General features: G+C 43.5%; 2 protein-coding genes across 5 annotated transcripts; one reads left to right on the forward strand and one right to left on the reverse strand.

The window, feature by feature from the left end:
- The first annotated feature begins 74 nt into the window (after nucleotides 1-74).
- LOC139531505 (myelin-associated neurite-outgrowth inhibitor-like) lies at nucleotides 75-16,493 on the forward strand. Of its 3 annotated transcripts, none has more exons than XM_071327999.1 (7): nucleotides 75-111; nucleotides 10,016-10,108; nucleotides 10,249-10,335; nucleotides 11,198-11,337; nucleotides 13,618-13,804; nucleotides 13,938-14,059; nucleotides 14,805-16,493. In XM_071327999.1, the coding sequence occupies exons 2-6, from the start codon at nucleotides 10,033-10,035 to the stop codon at nucleotides 14,045-14,047; spliced, it is 600 nt and encodes a 199-aa protein (XP_071184100.1). In that variant the 5' UTR covers nucleotides 75-111; nucleotides 10,016-10,032; the 3' UTR covers nucleotides 14,048-14,059; nucleotides 14,805-16,493. The 3 variants fall into 3 exon arrangements, with proteins under 3 accessions (XP_071184100.1, XP_071184101.1, XP_071184102.1); XM_071328000.1 differs by lacking the exon at nucleotides 75-111 and adding an exon at nucleotides 2,993-3,083; XM_071328001.1 differs by lacking the exon at nucleotides 75-111 and adding an exon at nucleotides 4,599-4,779.
- LOC139531504 (F-box/SPRY domain-containing protein 1) lies at nucleotides 1,076-3,957 on the reverse strand. 2 transcript variants are annotated; one of them, XM_071327998.1, is made up of 3 exons: nucleotides 3,446-3,957; nucleotides 2,586-2,942; nucleotides 1,076-2,067 (listed from the first exon to the last, which is right to left on the reverse strand). In XM_071327998.1, exons 1-3 carry the CDS (start codon nucleotides 3,761-3,763, stop codon nucleotides 1,882-1,884), a joined length of 861 nt encoding a protein of 286 aa, XP_071184099.1. In that variant the 5' UTR covers nucleotides 3,764-3,957; the 3' UTR covers nucleotides 1,076-1,881. The 2 variants fall into 2 exon arrangements, with proteins under 2 accessions (XP_071184099.1, XP_071184098.1); XM_071327997.1 differs by having other exon boundaries at nucleotides 1,076-2,088; nucleotides 3,446-3,955.
- Nucleotides 16,494-25,037: the final 8,544 nt, after the last annotated feature.

A 25,037-nucleotide genomic window follows, 5' to 3' on the forward strand; every position in this document is an offset into this window, starting at 1 on the left:
AAAAAAGTTTTTTCTTGACAATGAATAGTTCACCTACACTGACACTATTAAACATATTCAACCAGCGCTCTCTTTGTGCTGAACCTTTGGAAGAGAAACACAGAGAGAAAGGTAATTATTTTTTTAATTCTGTGGCCTACCACAGCGTAGTGGTGTGTATTCTCCTATAGTTCTGGAAATAGAATAGGGAATTAGAATCAGGAAGTGATGGAGCCGCCATTGCATGGGTGATCTGTTGGGGCCATTGCATGGGTGATCTGTTGGGGCTTCCTTCTTGTTTTCATGCTATGAGGCCTCTCCTCTCTCCCTCAACTCTGACTTTACTACGGGATTGGCAGCTGAAGCCAGATTCATGGTCAGTTTAATTTAAGCAGCGTTCATTGTTCAGAGGTTTAACCTGGCCTCAAATATTAGACCTGGATCTCCTCTCTTTCAATATTCCATTTAGTAAAAGTATTATGCCTTGTGTTTTAAAAACAGTACAAGGAGACATCCCTCATGCTCCCTCCTCAAGAGTGTGCACGAGTAGCATTGAGGTAGAACACCGCTGACATTCTAAGCTTTCATGTGGTTATAACACACACACACACCCAGGAAACCAGTTGACAAACTGGTACATTATAATCAAACTATAAATCAGAAACCTGCTTTTAGCTAACCTAGGGCATCTGAGAATCCCTACAGACTGACACTCTCCTGCAGTTCATTCAGCCCACAAACACCAACTCTACTTTATGAGAAAGGCAGACAAAACAAAGGATTTGATTGTAGAATAAGGGAGACTGCAATGTGATAATATAGACATCGAAAGGTGGCTTTGAATTTAGGAAGCCGATACGTACAGCTAAATAAAGAGCAGTGATACTATCAAGGTGCGGGTTTCTTCTTCGTTCTTATCTTATTCAACTGTTACCAGGCACCTGCAACAAAGATAGCTCAGATGTGCAAGTGTCTTTTGATTTAGGAAGTAAATAAAATACAGGCCTATTAAAATGTTTCAGTAGGTGGTTCTTATTTTATGTAACATATACAAAGCAATGATCGCCCTCTTGTGGAAGCATCATGAAACAATCAATCAGACTGGCACCAGGTAGTCTTTATTTGAATCTTCCATGACCTCTTCAATAGTACCACGGATTAAAACCTATAAATAAATATCATGAAATACTAGGACTAATACCACCACAATTAAAATGGATGCACAAAGGGTAATGTAGTCCCCGGACTTCTGCTATCCTATACGATGTTTCTGAAGAGAGGAGACGTGTCAGTTATACTGTAACTCATGCACATGACTAGCTAGCTTAGCTACTGAAGCAGTCTTTCCTGGTTTTAATGGTCAGTTGGCCAAAAAAGTGTTCCATACTGCATGTAGTCCTCTGAAAGGGTCAAAGGTCAATCACTCCACATTCTCCCCTCATGGCAGTTACACTTTGTGCTCTAGAAATGTTACAGCTTTACATTTCCACATCTACAATATTCTCATGATGATGACTTGTTCCTCTATCATATGATGAGGTTTCTTTACATATTTGCCACAGTTCATATTTGGTTTGGCCTCACAGGAACAGACATACAACCAACCGCATGTACGGGATTCAGCAGTGTTGTTACTTCATAAAATAACATTTAAAAAAAAAAGTCAAGTCCTCCCATATTGTAAATAAAATGGTCCAGCAGCTAGTGGATAACATCCCTGTTGAGACAACCTCCAGTCCACACCCACCTCCCCTCTTGTCCATCAATGATCACTAGCATCCATTTTGATTTTAGGTTCCACTCCAGTGGTTGTGGAATGTTAGTTTAGAGTCTTCTCGGTGCCAACCATCAGTCATTATCCTTGGCACACCTGACATGGCACCGACTGGTCTTGTGGCAGTGCTACCCATCCAGAGGCTTGCCCAGGTAGACCATGGTCACCTCAGTGTTGCCATAGACAGCCGAGACGGCCGGGAAGAGGCAGGCTTTCGGAAGCCCTCGGAAGGCCACTCCCAGGAATTCAAAGCCTCTCTCGAAGGCCAGGGTTTTGTTATCCATATCCAGGATTACTCGTATCCTCTCCCCGATCTGTGGACGCACACCATTACACTAGAAAGTAATATAACAATAAGTAACAGCTACAATAGAGAGAATTGCTTCACTTTCAAGCTACAATTAATACATGCTTACTGTTATGAGAACTTCTAATTTAAGGTAGCGTTCTTCTTGACATGCATCCTACTGCACCAACTCAAACCATAAATAAATGTCAATTTAATATTTCAACTAGAAACACTTAATTGAGATGGTTCATCAGCCTTAAACAATGGCTCAGAGCTTTAATAGGACATATCCATTTATGTATTCAGATGTGTCTATACCCCTGTCTGCAGCTCACCCCATAGTGACAACGTCCCTGAACTCTGCAGCTCACCCCATAGTGACAACGTCCCTGAACTCTGCAGCTCACCCCATAGTGACAACGTCCCTGAACTTCAGCACTAAACTCACTGTTTAGATGGAAAATATTTGCTACGGTGTTTTGCTACGGTGTACACTGTGCGCTAATGAATACGACCCACACTGGAAACACGTTGCTAACCTACCTGGTATTTGGGGGCGTTGTTGCACTGGGGGAAGTTCCCGTTGACCTCCCCATTGTGGAGCAGGTTGTTATCCACCAGGTTCCAGCCCCAGCTTTGGTCGTCAGTACCCAGGAGGGCCACGTAGCCCTGGCATTGCATGGCAGCACGCTTGGTGGCGATGCCGATCACCGCCACGGTCCCTAGGGGCCCCTCCCACCAGATCTCCCAGGCATGGCGGCCCTCAGAGAAGCCAATCTTGCCGCGGGCTCCGTCTGTGCTCTGGGCGATGGGGTTGCGGTGAAGGGTGAAGCCGTTCTTCTTCACGTAGACGTTACGTGAACAGTCGTGGGAACTCAGAGCGTGCTGGTAGGATTTGAGCTTCAGGAGAGGATAAGACAGGAGAGGAGGCAGACAGGAGAGGAGAGGAGGCAGACAGGAGAGGAGGCAGACAAAGATGGGTCAGGGTTTTGAAGAGGATCAACAACTCCATCCATCCAAGTAATTGATCAAATATGGCTGGTGAGTCTCGATGAATTGAGAGCAAAATATGAGGGCAGAACCAGAGATCATAGCTATATCATTTCACTTACATTATCTCATTCAGGAAATGATTACATCATGCTCATGTATCTTATTGAATGCAGACGTCGAATAAACAGGGCGTGTGCAGACCGCTAGACACTAGTCTCTGCATGACAGACAGCGTGACTAATAACGTTGATGAGTAGGCGGTCTGATTGAATGGCAAGCTAATATGTGTGCTGAAAGTGAGTTATTCATTGTGGTATCATCTGCATTGAAATCATACAAGTCTGTAACAACAGCTATAGGCCTTCACGATGATTTTCAAATAGTAAACAAACGTTAGCATATATAGCTACCTTTCCCTTGTAGGTTGGCAGATTGCAGAGAATGTCGGAGCGCAGTGCCTCTTCACTGAGAGAGCGAGCGCACAGACTCCGCCACACCTCGCTGTTCTCGTCGGCTAGGCAGTTGTTCCAATGCCAGCACACCAACGAGCACCGCATTAGATCATACAAATCCAGATAAGAGAACACATGCTCAAGAACCCGACTGGGTAGCCTGCCTGCTATTCCCACACCTCCGCCGGCTGCGACGAAGGAGTTCCCGGCAGAGCTACAACTGGCAGCGGCTGCGCCGATGCAAGACTGCGCCCCTCCGGCGGCCGCTCCCGACATATTTGTCTAGTTGAGGACGCCGACCGATAAATTGTGTTTTACAGCATAAATTCCTAACTAAAATGAATTAAAACGGACCATTTTTAACAATACGAGCCTAAATCACAGCGGTGGTATTGTTCTGCATGTATTTCCATGGACCCAGCCCGGGTTGGTAAAGGGAGAAGGAAAATGCGAAATCCAGTCAAGGTCCCGGAAATGTTTGTACAACATTGATAAATCATGTATTTCTAAATTAATATAAATTGATATTTATTCAGATTCACAATCTTTAATTCTAAATAAGGGGACCGAGATAATCGCATAAATAACTTTGTCCGGAAAATGATAATAGGTGCATTTTACTTTGTGTTCCTGTTAGGACCTTTGTCTGTCATACAGTGCCCCTTATAGCTGATCTACAGTCAGATTTGATTTTTACCCCCCAGCCAGCCTAGAGTCCAAACTGAAGATTGAAGTATGGTTTACTGATCCTAGATCTGTGTACAGGGTCTACTTCCATTATGGGGAGGGTTGTAATTGTCATTGACAGATAGAAAATAGATGAATGCAAGAATGCTTCTTTCAGATTTGATTGCGGTTATTTTTAGAAACCACGTATTGTTGAGCAATGCCAACACGATCCAACACCGAAAAAAGGTCCAATATAATATATGCTACAAATTCCTAATGGATTAATACACCCCCATAGCTATTATTTATGACAGATGATGCTTATTTATCAGTATCTCTACTCTATTACATAAATTATATATACATATGCTGTCCCAGAACCATTGCCCAGAGACAGCAAAGTGAAAGTCACCTTTTATCGCAGTACGACATCATGTGACATGGGCACAATGGAGACTCACTGTACTCGGAAGTGACGCCGGTTGCTGGAGAATTTTTTGTGCGCAGTGAGCCAAGCAGAAAAGAACAGCGTCAACCAGAGACCGTGAGAACAAAAATACAATAACCAAAAGTAAACATCTGAGCCTAAAAGAACAGCAGTCGGAAACTGAGAAATTACAACTGTAAGTAACGTTGACAACTATTCCTAATATTACAGTTGGCATCTATTGTTAAACCAGTTGCCAAGATTGACAATATGAAGAGGTGGATGGGACAGCCAGTATTAACTACAAGGAGAGAGATGCGACTGAAGCCCCAACACAATGCCACCCCCGGCCCTTGTTGTTGTGGAGCTACTGCATCGCCCATTGATAAACATATATTAGTTAGTTAGCTTCCATAGTTAAACGCTCCATAGGGATTTGTCAGCACAAGAAGCACAAGAATAATGTCACTGTTAACAATTCGCTACCTAACGTTACCGTAATGTGTTGAATTCTAGCTAGCTGCCCTATCGTTCACTACTGTAGCTGTTCGTTAATCGATACACGTCCATTTCCAATACTGCGACCAGGGGTCCCATACTCTAAATGTGTCAAGTGAAAGGGCGCCACATGATGGCTAATTATGATTTACGAAAAACATTGATCTGTGTATATACTAGCTAGCTGCTCAGGGTTGCCAACTTTTGAAGAGGGCTTGGATTTACTATGTGTGCTCCCCCTAGCACAACCCCCCTACTGTTTTTCAGGTAATTTACTGCAATTCTACGTATTTTGACATGGCTTAGTTCTATGACCAGGGTGGAATTTGTTTTAATAAAAATCACAGGTTAGGTGATGGGGTGGCAGGGTAGCCAAGTGGCTTTAGAGCGTTGGTAACCGAAAGGTTGCAAGTTCAAATCCCCGAGCTGACAAGGTAACACTCTGTCGTTCTGCCCCTGAACAAGGCAGTTAACCCACTGTTCCTAGGCCGTCATTGAAAATAAGAATTTGTTCTTAACTGACTTGCCTAGTTAAATAAAGGTAAAAAAAAAAAAAATAACGAGTGTATTCAGGATGCTTTGAACATTACATGAACACTCAAAATTGGAAGACTTTGTTACTTAGCGATTTTTGGGGGGGATGAAATTTAAATGTGATATTTCAGTTTTTAAAATGTTTAATACATTTGCAAACATGTCTAAAAAACGTTTTGTTTACTTTGCCATTATGGGGTGTGTGTAGATTGAGGCAAAAAAAAAATAATAATAATTAGAATAAGGTTGTAATGTAACAAAATGTGGGAAAAGTGAAGGGGTCTGAATACTTTCCGAATGCACTGTACTATAGTTAGCTATTGCGGCTAGTTTAACTGGTTTGCTAGCTAGCTACCTTCTTCACTTAGTTTTGGTTGTGAAGCTATAATGATTCAGATCATGAGTCATGACATAGCATTGCATCCTCCTCGACAAGCAATACGTTATGTGACAGCAACCAGTATGGCACTTACTATAGCCAGGTTTTGTTTTAAACAGTGGTGTAAAGTACTTAAGTAGTACTTTCAAGTAATTTTACTGAAGTAGTTTTTGGGGGTATCTATACTAGAGGTCAACCGATTATGATTTTTCAACGCCGATTATTGGAGGACCAAAAAAAGCCAATACCGATTAATCGCCCTATTTATTTTATTTGTAATGATGACAGTTACATCAATACTGAATGAACACTTATTTTAACTTAATATAATACATCAATAAAATCAATTTAGCTTCAAATAAATAATGAAACATGTTCAATTTGGTTTAAATAATGCAAGATGAAAGTGTTGGAGAAGAAAGTAAAAGTGCAATATGTGCCATGTAAGAAAGCTAAGGTTTAAGTTCCTTGCTCAGAACATGAGAACATATGAAAGCTGGTGGTTCCTTTTAACATGAGTCTTCAATATTCCCAGGTAAGAAGTTTTAGGTTGTAGTTATTATAGGAATTATAGAACTGTTTCTCTCTATACGATTTGTATTTCATATACCTTTGACTATTGGATGTTCTTACAGGCACTTTAGTATTGCCAGTGTAACAGTATAGCTTCCGTTCCTCTCCTCGCTCCTACCTGGGCTCGAACCAGGAACACATCTACAACAGCCACCCTCGAAGCAGCATTACCCATGCAGAGCAAGGGGAACAACTACTCCAAGTCTCAGAGCGAGTGACGTTTGAAACGCTATTAGCGTCCACCCCGCTAACTAGCTAGCCATTTCACATCTGTTACACCAGCCTGATCTCTGGAGTTGATAGGCTTGAAGTCATAAATAGCGCAATGCTTGGAGCATTGCGAAGAGCTGCTGGTAAAACGCACAAAAGTGCTGTTTGAATGAATGCTTACGAGCCTGCTGGTGCCTACCATCGCTCAGTCAGACTGCTCTATCAAATCATAGACTTAATTATAACATAATAACACACAGAAATACGAGCCTTAGGTCATTAATATGGTTGAATCCGGAAACTATCATCTCGAAAACAAAACGTTTATTCTTTCAGTGAAATACGGAACCGTTCCGTATTTTATCTAACGGGTGGCATCCATAAGTCTAAATATTCCTGTTACATTGCACAACCTTCAATGTTATGTCATAATTACGTAAAATTCTGGCAAATTAGTTCGCAACGAGCCAGGCGGCCCAAACTGTTGCATATACCCTGACTGCGTGCAATGAACGCAAGAGAAGTGACACAATTTCACCTGGTTCATATTGCCTGCTAACCTGGATTTATTTTAACTAAATATGCAGGTTAAAAAATATATACTTCTGTGTATTGATTTTAAGAAAGGCATTGATGTTATTGGTTAGGTACAGTCGTGCAACGATTGTGCTTTTTCCGCAAATGCTCTTTTGTTAAATCATCCCCCGTTTGGCGAAGTTGGCTGTCTTTGTTAGGAAGAAATAGTCTTCACACAGTTCGCAACGAGCCAGGCGGCCCAAACTGCTGCATATACCCTGACTCTGTTTCAAGAGAAGTGACACAATTTTCCTCGTTAAAAGAAATTCAAGTTAGCAGGCAATATTAACTAAATATGCAGGTTTAAAAATATATACTTGTGTATTGATTTTAAGAAAGGCATTGATGTTTATGGTTAGGTACACGTTGTAGCAACGACAGTCCTTTTTGGCGAATGCGCACTTATATGCAACGCAGGACACGCTAGATAAACTAGTAATATCATCAACCATGTGTAGTTAACTAGTGATTATGTGAAGATTGTTTTTTATAAGATAAGTTTAATGCTAGCAAGCAACTTACCATGGCTTCTTACTGCATTCGTGTAACAGGCAGGCTCCTCGTGGAGTGCAATGTAAGGCAGCTGGTTAGAGCGTTGGACTAGTTAACCGTCAGGTTGAAAGATTGAATCCCCGAGCTGACAAGGTAAAAATCTGTCGTTCTGCCCCTGAACAAGGCAGTTAACCCACCGTTTCTAGGCCGTCATTGAAAATAAGAATGTGTCCTTAACTGACTTGCCTAGTTAAATAAAGGTGTAAAAAAAAAAAAAAAAGCCAAATCAGTGTCCAAAAATACTGATTTCCGATTGTTATGAAAACTTGAAATCGGCCGTAATTAATCGGCCATTCCGATTAATCGGTCGACCTCTAATCTGTACTTTGCTTTACTATTTATATGTTTGACTCATTTTACTTTTACTTCACTACATTCCTAAAGACAATAATGTACTTTTTACTCCATACATTTTCCCTGACACCCAAAAGTATTCAAATGAAATGTTATTGTTTACATACACATATTTAGCAGATGTTATTGTGGGTGTAGCGAAATGCTCGTTACATTTTGAATGCTTTACAGGACAGGGAAATTGTCTAATTCACACACTTATCAAGAAAACATCCCTTGTCATCCCTACTTTCTATGTTCTGGTAGACTCACTAAACACATGGTTTTCTTTATATAAGGAATTTGAAAAGATTTATACATTTGATACTTAAGTATATTTTAGTAATGACATGTACTTTTGATACTTACAGTGGGGCAAAAAAGTATTTAGTCAGCCACCAATTGTGCAAGTTCTCCCACTTAAAAAGATGAGAGAGGCCTGTAATTTTCATCATAATTTTCATCATCACTTCAACTATGACAGACAAAATGAGAAAAAAAATCCAGAAAATCACATTGTAGGATTTTTAATGAATTTATTTGCAAATTATGGTGGAAAATAAGTATTTGGTCAATAACAAAAGTTTATCTCAATACTTTGTTATATACCCTTTGTTGGCAATGACAGAGGTCAAACGTTTCCTGTAAGTCCTCACAAGGTTTTCACACACTGTTGCTGGTATTTTGGCCCATTCCTCCATGCAGATCTCCTCTAGAGCAGTGATGTTTTGAGGCTGTTGCTGGGCAACACAGACTTTCAACTCCCTCCAAAGATTTTCTATGGGGTTGAGATCTGGAGACTGGCTAGGCCACTCCACGACCTTGAAATGCTTCTTACGAAGCCACTCCTTCGTTGCCCGGGCGGTGTGTTTGGGATCATTGTCATGCTGAAAGACCCAGCCACGTTTCATCTTCAATGCCCTTGCTGATGGAAGGAGGTTTTCACTCAAAATCTCACGATACATGGCCCCATTCATTCTTTCCTTTACACGGATCAGTCGTCCTGGTCCCTTTGCAGAAAAACAGCCCCAAAGCATGATGTTTCCACCCCCATGCTTCACAGTAGGTATGGTGTTCTTTGGATGCAACTCAGCATTCTTTGTCCTCCAAACACGACGAGTTGAGTTTTTACCAAAAAGTTCTATTTTGGTTTCATCTGACCATATGACATTCTCCCAATCTTCTTCTGGATCATCAAAATGCTCTCTAGCAAACTTCAGACGGGCCTGGACATGTACTGGCTTAAGCAGGGGGACACGTCTGGCACTGCAGGATTTGAGTCCCTGGCGGCGTAGAGTGTTACTGATGGGCTTTGTTACTTTGGTCCCAGCTCTCTGCAGGTCATTCACTAGGTCCCCCCGTGTGGTTCTGGGATTTTTGCTCACTGTTCTTGTGATCATTTTGACCCCACGGGGTGAGATCTTGCGTGGAGCCCCAGATTGAGGGAGATTATCAGTGGTCTTGTATGTCTTCCATTTCCTAATAATTGCTCCCACAGTTGATTTCTTCAAACCAAGCTGCTTACCTATTGCAGATTCAGTCTTCCCAGCCTGGTGCAGGTCTACAATTTTGGCTGACTAAATACTTTTTTGCCCCACTACTCAAGTAGTATTTTACTGGGTGACTTTTGAGTCATTTTCTATTATGGTATCTTTTACTTTTACTCAAGTATGACAAGTGGCTACTTTTTCCAAAACTGTTTTTTTTTATGAAGAACATATCAGATATTATCTAACATTAACAATAAAATGTTTGCTTCTTGTCTTGGTTGTTGCAGTATCTGAACAGTGCATTATGAACCCAGTGTACTGCCCTGCACCAACAGGGGTCCCCTATGCCAATCAAAAGGGGCATTTAGTAGGATACCCAGGTAGGCAGAGAACCCCTTAACCAGTTTGTGAGCCTGTAGTGTTTACACACAGTTTTATTTAAAAAATTCTCTCTAAGTGTTGGGTCTTCTCTAAATGTCTGTCTGATGCTTCTGAACTTGTATGACATATGACCTCCCAGCTGGATTCCCTGTGGGGTATGCAGCGTCCCCTGCCTATGCTCCCAACATGTACCACCCTGGAGCCAACCACCCAGCCTTCCCCACGGGTAAGGTAACAGTCCCTCCCAGAGCTGCATGTAAAGCCTACCCTTGTACAGTCAGTGAATACATTGTTAGTATGTGATTTCTGTGGGAATTGATCTCCCAATCTCACCAGGGGTGTATTTATTACGCAGATTCTGTTGCAAAACATTTCTTGAACGGAGGCAAATGGAAGGAAACAGGGACCTACCTGAATTTATCCAATAGAAACTCATGTTTTGCTCTGTTTTCTTCCATTTGGTTTTTAAACGGTAAACGGTTTCCATAATGAATACACCCCCAGGGGGTCTAATCATTAGTCCAAACCGTTGCAATTGAGTTTCCATTGGACAAATTCAGGTAGGTCCCTCTCCGTTCCATTTGGTTCCGTTTGGTTCCTAGTGAGTACACCCCAGCTGAACCGTATCAGTTTGTGCAGGGGGCAGGAACGTGCAGCTGATCATGGGATCGTTGCAACCCGATACATTACTGAAGGCTAAATCCTGACCTGAATTGAATCGGTCGAATTCGATCGCAGTCTTTGTACGTAGTGTAGCGGCAGCTTTCAGCGGTCGCTGCTGTGTTGTGACTCTGTACACCATGGTTTCATTACCTTTAGCTAAACATGGGAGAACCAGACAGCTCTCAGGAGAGAAGATTGAAATCAGACAAACGTTTCTGCCTCTCGTCTTGTTTTCCAGCTACACGTATTTTGCCGTTGACTGAAACTTCCCTCTTTTGTGTTGTACAGATTCAGAAAGGAGTCGGACATTAATCAGTCCCTTTACAAGCCCTTAGGACAAAGGCCAGCCCTGAAGTGTTCATTGTTTTTTTTTCCTGTTAAAATGTGTAATTCCCCAGATGATATCTCTGAAATGTCTCTTATAGGTTACGCTCCGGGCACTCCTTTTAAAATGTCCTGCTCGCCCACCACTGGGGCTGTCCCACCTTACTCGTCACCCAACCCCTACCCTGGAGCAGTATACCCTGTGAGAGGCACCTACCCCCAACAGAACCCCTACGCACAGGTCAGTCCGTCCGTTAGTTTGTTAGTTCATCTACAGACTACTGCAACATATCCAGTCAACCTTTACCATCTGAAGTAGTAAAACGTAACCTATTTATTTATTTGCTGTACTTGCAGAACTGTACTGAACAAAGATATAAACGCAACATGTAAAGTGTTGGTTTCATGAGCCGAATTGAAAGATCCCAGATATTTCCCATACTGTGCATGAATTTGTTAGCCTCCCTGTTAGTGAGCATTTCTCCTATGCCAAGCCGTAACAGTTTGAACCTAGCGCTGTACTTGGCTGTGACATCACACAGTTCCATGGTTAGTGCAGGCAATAGATGAGGGTATAACCTACTATTGTACACTATTCTCCCTATCATAAATCTATGTACACTAATCTTCCAACGTTTCCGTGTGTTAAATAACTGAATGTGGTAATTTTCCGAATGAATCCAACCACCATTTTCTTTCTTTTCTGCGTAAAGGCTCTCCAAACCTTTAAAAAAATATCATAAATATATATACGGTATTTTTTTAAATAAGAATTTTTATTTAAAAAAATATCATAAATATATATACGGTATTTTTTTAAATCAGAATTTTTATTAAGACAATACGAATGGGCGCTCCCATCAGTGGGAGCCCTCGACTTCCACCTGCCCCGAGACGCCGGAAGGGCCAAGTCCCTGCGCCCAGCCCAAAGGGTTTCATAAATACTTTCCTAACCCTAAATAATCTACAAGATCAGAGTATATTTTAAAAATGAAATGTATTCAAAGCGAGCAAGGTAGCCACTCCTGCAGAGCGCATTACGCGACTGAATAAGTTAAGTCGGAATACCAAATACTGAGAAGTGCGTATGAAAGGCAGACATTTCCTTGGTCTGAATTGGGTCCATACACATTAGCTTGCTGCATATTGCTGCTGTAGTTGTACTTGGCTCTCTGAGGTACTGACGTGAGATCTCTCTCTCCGAGGTACTGACGTGAGATCTCTCTCTCCGAGGTACTGACGTGAGATCTCTCTCTGAGGTACTGACGTGAGATCTCTCTCTCCGAGGTACTGACGTGAGATCTCTCTCTCTCTGAGGTACTGACGTGAGATCTCTCTCTCTCTGAGGTACTGACGTGAGATCTCTCTCTCTCTGAGGTACTGACGTGAGATCTCTCTCTCTCTGAGGTACTGACGTGAGATCTCTCTCTCTCTGAGGTACTGACGTGAGATCTCTCTCTCTCTGAGGTACTGGCGTGAGATCTCTCTCTCTGAGGTACTGACGTGAGATCTCTCTCTCTGAGGTACTGACGTGAGATCTCTCTCTCTGGGGTACTGACGTGAGATCTCTCTCTCTGGGGTACTGACGTGAGATCTCTCTCTCTGAGGTACTGACGTGAGATCTCTCTCTCTGAGGTACTGACGTGAGATCTCTCTCTCTGCGGTACTGACGTGAGATCTCTCTCTCTCTGAGGTACTGACGTGAGATCTCTCTCTCTCTGAGGTACTGACGTGAGATCTCTCTCTCTCTGAGGTACTGACGTGAGATCTCTCTCTCTCTGAGGTACTGACGTGAGATCTCTCTCTCTGAGGTACTGACGTGAGATCTCTCTCTCTCTCTGAGGTACTGACGTGAGATCTCTCTCTCTCTCTGAGGTACTGACGTGAGATCTCTCTCTCTGAGGTACTGACGTGAGATCTCTCTCTCTGAGGTACTGACGTGAGATCTCTCTGAGGTACTGACGTGAGATCTCTCTCTCTGAGGTACTGACGTGAGATCTCTCTCTCTGAGGTACTGACGTGAGATCTCTCTGAGGTACTGACGTGAGATCTCTCTCTCTGAGGTACTGACGTGAGATCTCTCTCTCTCTGAGGTACTGACGTGAGATCTCTCTCTCTCTGAGGTACTGACGTGAGATCTCTCTCTCTCTGAGGTACTGACGTGAGATCTCTCTCTCTCTGAGGTACTGACGTGAGATCTCTCTCTCTCTGAGGTACTGACGTGAGATCTCTCTCTCTGAGGTACTGACGTGAGATCTCTCTCTCTCTGAGGTACTGACGTGAGATCTCTCTCTCTCTGAGGTACTGACGTGAGATCTCTCTCTCTGAGGTACTGACGTGAGATCTCTCTCTCTGAGGTACTGACGTGAGATCTCTCTCTCTGAGGTACTGACGTGAGATCTCTCTCTCTGAGGTACTGACGTGAGATCTCTCTCTCTGAGGTACTGACGTGAGATCTCTCTCTGAGGTACTGACGTGAGATCTCTCTCTGAGGTACTGACGTGAGATCTCTCTCTCTCAGCATCAAGGCACTTACTACACACAGCCACTGTACGCAGCCCCGCCCCATGTCATACATCACACTACAGTGGTCCAGCCCAATGGGATGCCAGCAGCCATGTATGCCCCGCCCATGCACCATCCGCCTCGCCCCCACAATGGTGTTGCCATGGGGATGGTAGCAGGGACCACTATGGCCATGTCAGCCGGTGAGTTCCAATATTTTCCTCTTTTTTTATACTATCCTGTCTCTACACAGCGTACAAATCTTTGACGAGGATGAAGAAATGGTTTTGCTCTTGTCTAAATTCCTGACCTTTCCCACCTCCCTCCCTTCTCCAGGAACATTGTTGACGCACTCCCCGAATCCCCTCGCCCCCCACCAAGTCACGATGCCCACATACCGACACCCAGGCACGCCCACCTACAGCTATGTGCCCCCCCAGTGGTGAAGTGATGGCACTGTGAGTAGTGAATACGTTCTCCGTGTCCCCCTCTCTCTGGTCGATCTGCCTGGGATAAACACTGACCACTGACACATGGAAATACAATATCATAGAAAATTGTGATAATTTTATAGTTATAAAATCAATAATAAAATCACTTTTTTTTTTTTTTACTTTTAAGGCAGGAAAATGCAGGAAGCGTGGCCTACTTGTTACCATTTTAAAGGGTTGTCACAGCAAGGGTGGCCTACTTGTTACCATTTTAAAGGGTTGTCACAGGAAGGGTGGCCTACTTGTTACCATTTTAAAGGGTTGTCACAGGAAGGGTGGCCTACTTGTTACCATTTTAAAGGGTTGTCACAGGAAGGGTGGCCTACTTGTTACCATTTTAAAGGGTTGTCACAGGAAGGGTGGCCTACTTGTTACCATTTTAAAGGGTTGTCACAGGAAGCGTGGCCTACTTGTTACCATTTTAAAGGGTTGTCACAGGAAGGGTGGCCTACTTGTTACCATTTTAAAGGGTTGTCACAGGAAGGGTGGCCTACTTGTTACCATTTTAAAGGGTTGTCACAGGAAGGGTGGCCTACTTGTTACCATTTTAAAGGGTTGTCACAGGAAGGGTGGCCTACTTATTACCATTTTAAAGGGTTGTCAAACCTGTTGGGAAAATTTGGCAGTGGTCAATAGAAGTACATTTTATGTGTAGGAAAACAATCGGTATTACTGTGTATTAAATCAACTTTTCCTCTGCTTCTCTCTTCAGGTCAGAAGATGGTAGATATGCATTGACACTCCCGTCCAGTATTCTACAGCTGGTGATGATGATGATGATGACCCCCTTCAGTTGTTCTTCCTTCCTTTTTATAGGCGTGATGCGAATCTGAATCCTAACCATACATCAACAGGTCTGTTCAGAACGGGATGAAGACAATCTTCCCACTCCTGACTATTCCTGTTTGGAATAACGCTATCCCAGAATCCTTCGCTCACTCTGCTGCATATCTTCCGTCAGATGGCTACTGGAGGTCTCCTCCATGCAAACTTGTGTTTTGTGGACTGTCTTTAGAAATGTGTAGTTAACTATTAAGTGGTTAAAAGAGAGTTTGGATGAGTTTTTATTTTTGGGGATCCATATCGAGGTAAATGCGCGTGTGTATGCTAAATAATGCTCGCTCAATCTACCTGAGACATGCAAAATCACCAAAAAGATTGAATCTAAAAGGAACTAAGAATAAGAACTGCAATTTTTTTTAGCACTGATGTCGTGTCTTAATTTGAAACCTTAAATAAGAAAGGGGAAAAAAGTTTAGTTTCATACAAAGTTAAAGATGGAATCCGCAGCGGGGGGAAGACGGTGCCACTGGCTGCCCCACCACTGTTATTGTTTTAGTTGCAAAGCTGCACGGTAAAAAACAAAATGTGCAGTATGTTTTGTGTTCCTCTATTGCTGGTGTCAGAGGGGGAACAACAGTGTTGGTTGTGTTTGCAGTAACGTCTTTGTTGTGGTAATATCACAAACGGATGTGGCATTTTCACCATTAACGATTCCAGCTTTAGGATTACTACACAAAGCCGTGCAGATTTCTGTTTGACTTGTTTTTAGAAACGTTGCAGGCACAGTATTATTTCCCTAGATGAAGCTGCGTCAACATTTTGTCTGTTGGGACCTTTTTGTTTTTGTAGTTTGGGAAAGTGGGGCTTTTTTTGTTGAGTTTTGTGCCTCTGTGTCCATTCCAACTCTAAATCATTCTCCACACTCTTTGCCCATTGGAAGATGTTGTGGACACCGAGTTCCATGTAGAAGTTCCAACGGTCTAAGACAGATAATTTCCTTTTCCTTGGACCATCGTCCTAAGATCCACTACATCATGACAGCAGAATGATACAGACCTGTCGTGACATGTGATCTATTACTGGTCGCAAAGGAAAGGAATCTATTTACAGCCACTTGGAATCCTGCAGACAATGAGTGATTGTGTATAATTCTATCTTCAGAGGTTTAAAATACTGAAACTGTTGCACATACAGATGTATGTATTTATGCTTGTATGTATGTATTTATCATACCTGAACATATCTACAGATTCCTTTCTGTCATTGGTTTGTGCTTAACCAAACCAAGAGCCACAAACTTTTAAAAGCAATGCTAACCTGAGACATTTTCAACAGGTTTGAGACTTTATTAAATTATTAAATCTATTATAATTTTCTAAGCACTACTGGAAGAGAAGACACATTAAATTCTTATTTGAGACTGTTTTAAGGAAGCCAGAACTTAACTGACGCGAGATATCTCTCTCAAGGCTCCACCAGAACTTACCAGATTATATCGTTGTCTGAGTCACTCGTCTATGTTGCCTATCTAATCTAAGTCACCTCAGTTACTGAATCTGTTTTGTAATGTGTTTTTGGGTTGTCGAGAAAGACTACAAAATAAATACTATTATGAGAATTGTCAAGGATTTTTATTTAACCATTTCATTGAATCATGTCACCTGCACATCTTTGGGGATCCAAGGATGATGTGGTGTTTTAAGGTGATTTACGATTACACCGAGCTATGGGGTCCGAGGTGATGTGGTGTTTTAAGGTGATTACGATAACACCGAGCTATGGGGTGAGGTGATGTGGTGTTTTAAGGTGATTACGATAACACCGAGCGATGGGGTCCGAGGTGATGTGGTGTTTTAAGGTGATTTACGATAACCCTGAGCGATGGGGTGAGGTGATGTGGTTTGAGGCTTGCTGCAGTCGTCCCGTCTGATGTCCAGCAGATGGACCTTACGTCTTAGATATCTGCCTTCAGCATCACTGCATTGTCTGAACGTGTGAATGGGATGATCATGGTAATACCATTTTGTGGGAATATATATATACTAAATGTCCAGCTAAGGTAAAGGGGAAAGTCTACAAACCACGTGCACAGTCTTCACATTTTGCTGTCTTAAAATGTAATCTAAAAAGGGTTAGATTTTTTTTTAAATTCCTATAGAGCTACACCATCTACTACTGCATGTTCAAAGTGGCAGAAAGTTCTAGAACATATTCCAAATTAATGAAACACAAAAAAAAACGAAGATGTCTTGATTTTGTGGATGTCTTCACACCCCAGATTTAATAGATGGTGTTAGCACCTTTGTCAATTTTTCTGCAGTCTGAATAGCCTAAAAGTACATGGAATCGGATATTTCAAGCCACATTTCAAACCACCTTTGTAGGTGGTTTGAAATCGGATACAAATCTGATTTATTTGCCCTCAAGTGGTTTTTAGACTTATTTGGCATTTTTGTTGCTTACTAGCTACTCAACAATTTGACAAGAACATGTGTTAGCTTACTAGCTTGTTAATTGTTTACAAACAAATGAGTGAATGTGCTAGAAAGCAAAACAGCTAGCTAGTTGACCGCTGTGGCTAGCTAGTTGACCGCTGTGGCCAATAAGGACTCATTTTGAAAGTTGGATCATCTTATCCTTTGAGACTTTAAAAGGCTTTATGTTTTTTTACACTATGATTTTGAACGTTCAAAGCAACTGGGACACGTCCATGAAAGGCATTGTCACCTCGGCTTGCTACATAACTTCTAAATGCTAGGTAGCAGGAGCACCACCATCAATCAGCCACTGCGCACACACCTGTTGTTACTATGACAATGAGCATAGAAATGTCAACAAATGACTGCTGTCTGAACAGTCTTTTTTACAGTCTATGGTCTGAACACACAAATCCGATTTTGGTCACTTATAAATTGCTGTTTGTACAGTCAGTATTCCAAAACGGATTTGAAAAACAAAACTGATTAAGGTCTGCAGTGTGAACAGGGCTTCATTATATCATATTATTTTAGTCATTTATTAATCATTTGGAATAAGATTCTACCAACTTTCCACAACTCTAGGGCAGCATACAGGTAACTGCCAGAATAATGGAAACACTTGAGTAAATGAGGGATTACAGTCATGTTCAAAAGTTTTGAGAATGACACAAATATACATTTTCACAAAGTCTGCTGCCTCAGTTTGTATGATGGCAATTTGCATATACTCCAGAATGTTATGAAGAGTGATCAGATGAATTGCAATTAATTGCAAAGTCCCTCTTTGCCATGCAAATGAACTGAATCCCCCAAAAACATTACCACTGCATTTCAGCCCTGCCACAAAAGGACCAGCTGACATCATATCAGTGATTCTCTCGTTAACACAGGTGTGAGTGTTGACGAGGACAAGGCTGGAGATCACTCTGTCATGCTGATTGAGTTCGAATAACAGACTGGAAGCTTCAAAAGGAGGGTGGTGCTTGGAATCATTGTTCTTCCTCTGTCAGTCATGGTTAACTGCAAGGAAACACGTGCCGTCATCATTGCTTAGCACAAAAAGGGCTTCACAGGCAAGGATATTGCTGTCAGTAAGATTGCACTTAAATCAACCATTTATCAGATCATTAAGAACTTGAAGGAGAGCGGTTCAATTGTTGTGAAAAAGGCTTCAGGGCGCCCAAGAAAGTCCAGCAAGCGCCAGGACCGTCTCCTAAAGTTGATTCAGCTGCAGGATCGGGGCTCCACCAGTACAGAGCTTGCTCAGGAATGGCAGCAGGCAGGTGTGAGTGCATCTGCACGCACAATGAGGCAAAGTCTTTTGGAGGATGGTGTCAAGAAGGGCAGCAATGAAGCCAATCCTCTCCAGGAAAAACATCAGGGACAGACTGATATTCTGCAGAAGGTACAGGGATTGGACTGCTGAGGACTGGGGTAAAGTCATTTTCTCTGATGAATCCCCTTTCCGATTGTTTGGGGCATTCGGAAAAAAGCTTGTCTGGAGAAGACAAGGTGAGCGCTACAATCAGTCCTGTGTCATGCCAACAGTAAAGCATCCTGAGACCATTCATGTGTGGGGTTGCTTCTCAGCCAAGGGAGTTGGCTCACTCACAATTTTGCCTAAGAGCACAGCCATGAATAAAGAATAGTACCAACACATCCTCCGAGAGCAACTTCTCCCAACCATCCAGGAACAGTTTGGTGACGAACAATGCCTTTTCCAGCATGATGGAGCACCTTGCCATAAGGCAAAAGTGATAGCTAAGTGGCTCAGGGGAACAAAACATCAATATTTTGGGTCCATGGCCAGGTAACTCCCCAGACCTTAATCCCATTGAGAACTTGTGGTCAATCCTCAAGAGGTGGGTGGACAAACAAAACCCCACAAATTCTGACAAACTCCAAGCATTGATTATGCAAGAATGGGCTGCCATCAGTCAGGATGGGGCCCAGAAGTTAATTAACAGCATGCCAGGGCGGATTGCAGAGGTCTCGAAAAATAAGGGTCAACGCTGCAAATATTGACTCTTTGCATCAACTTCATGTAATTGTCAATAAAAGCCTTTGACACTAATGAAATGCTTGTAATTATACTTCAGTATTCCATAGTAACATCTGACAAAAATATCTAAAGACACTGAAGCTGCAAACTTTGTGAAAATTAATATTTGTGTCATTCTCAAAACTTTTGGCCACAACTGTATATTGAAAGGTTTAGTTACGGAGTTAATTAAGCAAGTAACATCCCATCATGCTTAGGGTCATGTATAAAAATGATGGGCAGGCTATTATATTGGCACGAGTGGTCATTGAATGATGTGCATGAAAATATTGTAAACCATATGCCATGGCCGTCTCACGGCCCTGCTACACTACAGCCATCCGGAGTCCGGCATTGCCATAAACCATTGAGGGAACGATTCCTTTGAAATCAATGAAAGCTGCCATTCTGCCCGCATCACGTCCAATGGCAAGCTCCAAGCTCAAGTATCACAGAGTATCACAGAGGAATTAATTTGTTCATTCCAATGATGTATATCAAACCTGGATCACTGATGCTATGTATTGGCCATTGAGAGCTAGGGACCAGGGTTCCAGTCTTGAAGCACGGTTTCGACTGCTCCTACTCCTTCGGTAATCAAATCAAATCAAATGCATTTGTCACATACACATGGTTAGCAGATGTTAATGAGTGTAGCGAAATGCTCGTCAGTGTAGCGAAATGCAGTTTAACTGACGCCCCAGACCAGAAAGACCATTTCCATAGACGACCACATAGAGAAGTCAAATTTGAAAATTCCTAATAAGACACTTGATTTATCATCCATTGATTTTTTTTCAAATTATTGTCGCTGAGGCCAACCCCAAAAAATGTATCACTCAGCCGAAGATATTAACATTTTATATTCATCCGATGTCTGCAATGTTTTTGGATAACGTGATGACATCGTCTCTGCTCGCTGTGCTCCCTGTGTGCAGCACTGAGTGTTAGTGCACATTGATGTTGGTCCGTATAAACCAGATGCAACACGGATATAGATGGTCCATAAATCTGCGTATGCGAAAGTGAATAGAATACCTTGAAAACAACAGCGGACATCTTGGACGCAGTCTCCACTTCTCATTATGCCTCAGTGATTGAGAGGTTTTGAAGCCACCGGTCGGCCATATTGGCAGTCCCCTTTAGGATTAGTCCTCCAAAAGAATTAATGAAATTCTACAGTATTTAAACTAAATGTTTCAAGGACAAAATCACATGCATTTAAGTATTAGTGGGGACTTTATATACAAAAGTATGTGGACACCCCTTCAAATTAGTGGATTCGGGTATTTCAGCCACACCCGTTGCTGACTGGTGTATAAAATCGAGCACACAGTCATGCAATCTCCCTAGACAAACGTTGCCAGTAGAATTGCCTTACTGAAGAGCCCAGTGACTTTCAACATGGCACCATCATAGGATGCCACCTTATTCAAAATTCTGCCCTGCTAGAGCTGCCTCGGGCAACTGTAAGTGCTGTTATTGTGATGTGGAAAGGCCTTGGGGCAACAACGGCTCAGCCGCGAAGTGGTAGGCCACACAAGGTCACAGATCGGGACCGCCGAGTGCTGACGTGCGTAAAAATCGTCTGTCCTCGGTTGCAGCACTCACTACCGAGTTCCAAACTGCCTCTGGAAGCAACGTCAACACAAGAACCGTTCGTCTGGAACTTCCTGAAATGGGTTTCCATGGTTGAACAATACAGAGCGTTGCCTGGAGTGGTGTAAAGCTCGCCGCCATTGGACTCTGGAGCAGTGGAAACGCGTTCTCTTGAGTGATGAATCAAGCTTCACCATCTGGCAGTCTACCTCCCCGAATGCATAGTGCCAACTGTACAGTTTGGTGGAGGAGGAATAATGATCTGGGGCTGTTTTTCATGGTTCGGGCCGCTTAGTTCCAGTGAAGGGAAATCTTAACGCTACAGCATACAATGCCAACCTAGACGATTCAGTGCTTCCAACTTTGTGGCAACAGTTTGGGGAAGGCCCTTTCCTGTTTCAGCATGACAATTCCCCCATGCACAAAGTGAGGTCCATACAGAAATCGTTTGTCGAGATCGGTGTGGAAGAACTTGACTGGCCTGCACAGAGCCCTGACCTCAACTCCATTGAACACCTTTGGGATACAATAACAAGTACATTACATTATAATATCACAAACATAATAACTAAAACAAATGATTAATGCTCAGCTATGAAAAGTCAACTGACATTTACTCGAGTTGTTCCTTCTATAACCACTGTGATTATTATTTTACCCTGCTATGAACTTTTGAAGAATGATCTAGCTTTAATGGCCATGTTCTGTTATAATCTCCACCCGGCACAGCCAGAAGAGGACTGGCCACCCTTCATAGCCTGGTTCCTCTAGGTTTCTTCCTAGGTTTTGGTCTTTCTAGGGAGTTTTTCCTAGCCACCGTGCTTCTACATCTGCGTTGCTTGCTGTTTGGGGTTTTAGGCTGGGTTTCTGTACAGCACTTTGTGGCATCTGCTGATGTAAAAAGGGCTTTATAAATACATTTGATTGATTGATTGATTAAAGTCAAAACAATTGCACACCTCGGTAAACAAATTTATCATCAGGATTTTAAACTGCCCTAATGGCACCAGGGAATCCAAATGTAATTCATTTTGTAAGTGATTCCAAATCTGTGGAGCGTTAAAACTAAAAGTGGATTTACCTAGTTCGGTGGAGACTTGAGGAATCTCAAGAGTTAACCCCTAGAGTCAACTTCGTTCTCCATTTTGCTCTACTACCCCCACAAGCGTCTTGGGATTCGTCGGTACAGCCAATCGGCCAACTTCTGTCTGCAGCGTCCGAACAGTTTGGGCTACACAAACTGTTGAAACTCATCTAGGTCGCCCACAGGCCTCACAATACTCCTCTGAAAGTCCCCTGTACCAGTTGAAAAAAGGAATGGAAGTACAGTATACTGTATATGGAGACTGTTTAGGGCCAAAAATAGGGGGTGCCAAAACATGCCCAAAAAATATAAATGTTTCCTGATCTTTCTTCTATCTCTCAGATATAGGACAGACACTTCAGAACAAACTTCCTTTAGAAATATAATTGTCAGGAAAGAAGACTGTACAATCTGCCAATCTGCCACTGCCCTGCCTATCTGCCACTGCCCTGCCTATCTGCCACCGCCCTGCCTATCTGCCACCGCCCTGCCTATCTGCCACCTCCAATCTGCCACCGCCCTGCCTATCTGCCACTGCCAATCTGTCACCGCCCTGCCTATCTGCCACTGCCAATCTGCCACCGCCCTGCCTATCTGCCACTGCCAATCTGCTACCACCCTGCCTATCTGCCACTGCCAATCTGCTACCGCCCTGCCTATCTGCCACTGCCAATCTGCCACCGCCTTGCCTATCTGCCAATCTGCCACCGCCCTGCCTATCTGCCACTGCCAATCTGCCCTGCCTATCTGCCACCGCCCTGCCTATCTGCCACTGCCAATCTGCCCTGCCTATCTGCCACTGCCAATCTGCCCTGCCTATCTGTCACCGCCCTGCCAATCTGCCACGGCCTATTAGAACGTCACATTACCAGCATTACCATCAGCACTGTGTCAATGTAGCTGACTTGTCAGTCACCAGATCTCAACTCAATTGAACACTTATGGAAGGTTCTGGATCGGCGCCTGAGACAGCGTTTTCCACCACCATCAACAAAACACCCAACAATATAATTTCTCTTGGAAGAATGGCCCATAGAATTGGTTGTCACTAGTTACCACAGCCAGAAGGTCACAAACCTCACACATTTCTGCAATTTATCTTCTTAATAACCTTATAACCCTAACATTAACTACAATGATGCTAACCTTATGCCTAACCCTAACCTTAAATTAAGACCAAAAAGCTAATGTTTGTTTTCATGAATTTTTACGATTTAAACAGTTTTGACTTGGTGGCTGTGGTAACTAGTGGAAACCAATTGTTCCAGACACTTGTAGAATCTATGCCAAGGTGCATTCAGTTTGCTTGAACGTTTGCTATGTTGCGGAACAGTTTGTACTGGACGACACGTTTATCCAGAACGTTCTTGAACAGACTTTAAGGTACGTTTGCTCCCGTTTGTGGGTGTGGCGAGGTGTGTCTTGACTCAACGAGTGACGTATTTAAAAGGGCGGTGGCCATGCTGACAGCGTTCCCCAACCCACAACCTTCCCGTTTTTTAACAGGTCTTTCAGTACAGCACCGTTTCCGTTCAATTTAACATTAAAACGTACTGAACGCAGCCCAGGTGTATTGAAGCTGTTCTGGCTTGTGATGGTCCAACACCCTATTAAGACACTTTATGTTGGGGTTTCCTATATTTTGGCAATCATAAATGACAACAATATCTTCGCAAATCTCAATTCTGTCAGCATTTCCACTATAGACAGAGTTTTGAAAAAAAATCGAATGACTATGAAACAACTCCACAAGGTGCCATTTGAGAGGAATAGTGACGGAGTTGTGGGACCAGGATGTCCAGGTAGGAGCTGTGGGACCAGGATGTCCAGGTAGGAGCTGTGGGACCAGGATGTCCAGGTAGGAGCTGTGGGACCAGGATGTCCAGGTAGGAGCTGTGGGACCAGGATGTCCAGGTAGGAGCTGTGGGACCAGGATGTCCAGGTAGGAGCTGTGGGACCAGGATGTCCAGGTAGGAGCTGTGGGACCAGTGTGTCCAGGTAGGAGCTGTGGGACCAGGATGTCCAGGTAGGAGCTGTGGGACCAGGATGTCCAGGTAGGAGCTGTGGGACCAGGATGTCCAGGTAGGAGCTGTGGGACCAGGATGTCCAGGTAGGAGCTGTGGGACCAGTGTGTCCAGGTAGGAGCTGTGGGACCAGGATGTCCAGGTAGGAGCTGTGGGACCAGGATGTCCAGGTAGGAGCTGTGGGACCAGGATGTCCAGGTAGGAGCTGTGGGACCAGTGTGTCCAGGTAGGAGCTGTGGGACCAGGATGTCCAGGTAGGAGCTGTGGGACCAGGATGTCCAGGTAGGAGCTGTGGGACCAGGATGTCCAGGTAGGAGCTGTGGGACCAGTGTGTCCAGGTAGGAGCTGTGGGACCAGTGTGTCCAGGTAGGAGCTGTGGGACCAGGGTGTCCAGGTAGGAGCTGTGGGACCAGGATGTCCAGGTAGGAGCTGTGGTACCAGTATGACCAGGTAGGAGCTGAGGTACCAGGATGTCCAGGTAGGAGCTGTGGTACCAGGATGTCCAGGTAGGAGCTGTGGTACCAGGATGTCCAGGTAGGAGCTGTGGTACCAGTATGTCCAGGTAGAAGCTGTGGTACCAGTATGTCCAGGTAGGAGCTGTGGTACCAGTATGTCCAGGTAGGAGCTGCGGTACCAGGATGTCCAGGTAGGAGCTGCGGTACCAGGATGTCCAGGTAGGAGCTGTGGTACCAGTATGTTTCAGGTAGGAGCTATGGTACCAGTATGTTTCAGGTAGGAGCTGTGGTACCAGTATGTCCAGGTAGCAGCTGCGGTACCAGTATGTTCAGGTAGGAGCTGTGGTACCAGTATGTCCAGGTAGGGGCTGTGGTACCAGTATGTTTCAGGTAGGAGCTGTGGTACCAGTATGTTTCAGGTAGGAGCTGTGGTACCAGTATGTCCAGGTAGGAGCTGTGGTACCAGTATGTCCAGGTAG

Source organism: Salvelinus alpinus, chromosome 10 (assembly GCF_045679555.1).
Source record: "Salvelinus alpinus chromosome 10, SLU_Salpinus.1, whole genome shotgun sequence".
Lineage (NCBI taxonomy): Eukaryota > Metazoa > Chordata > Actinopteri > Salmoniformes > Salmonidae > Salvelinus > Salvelinus alpinus.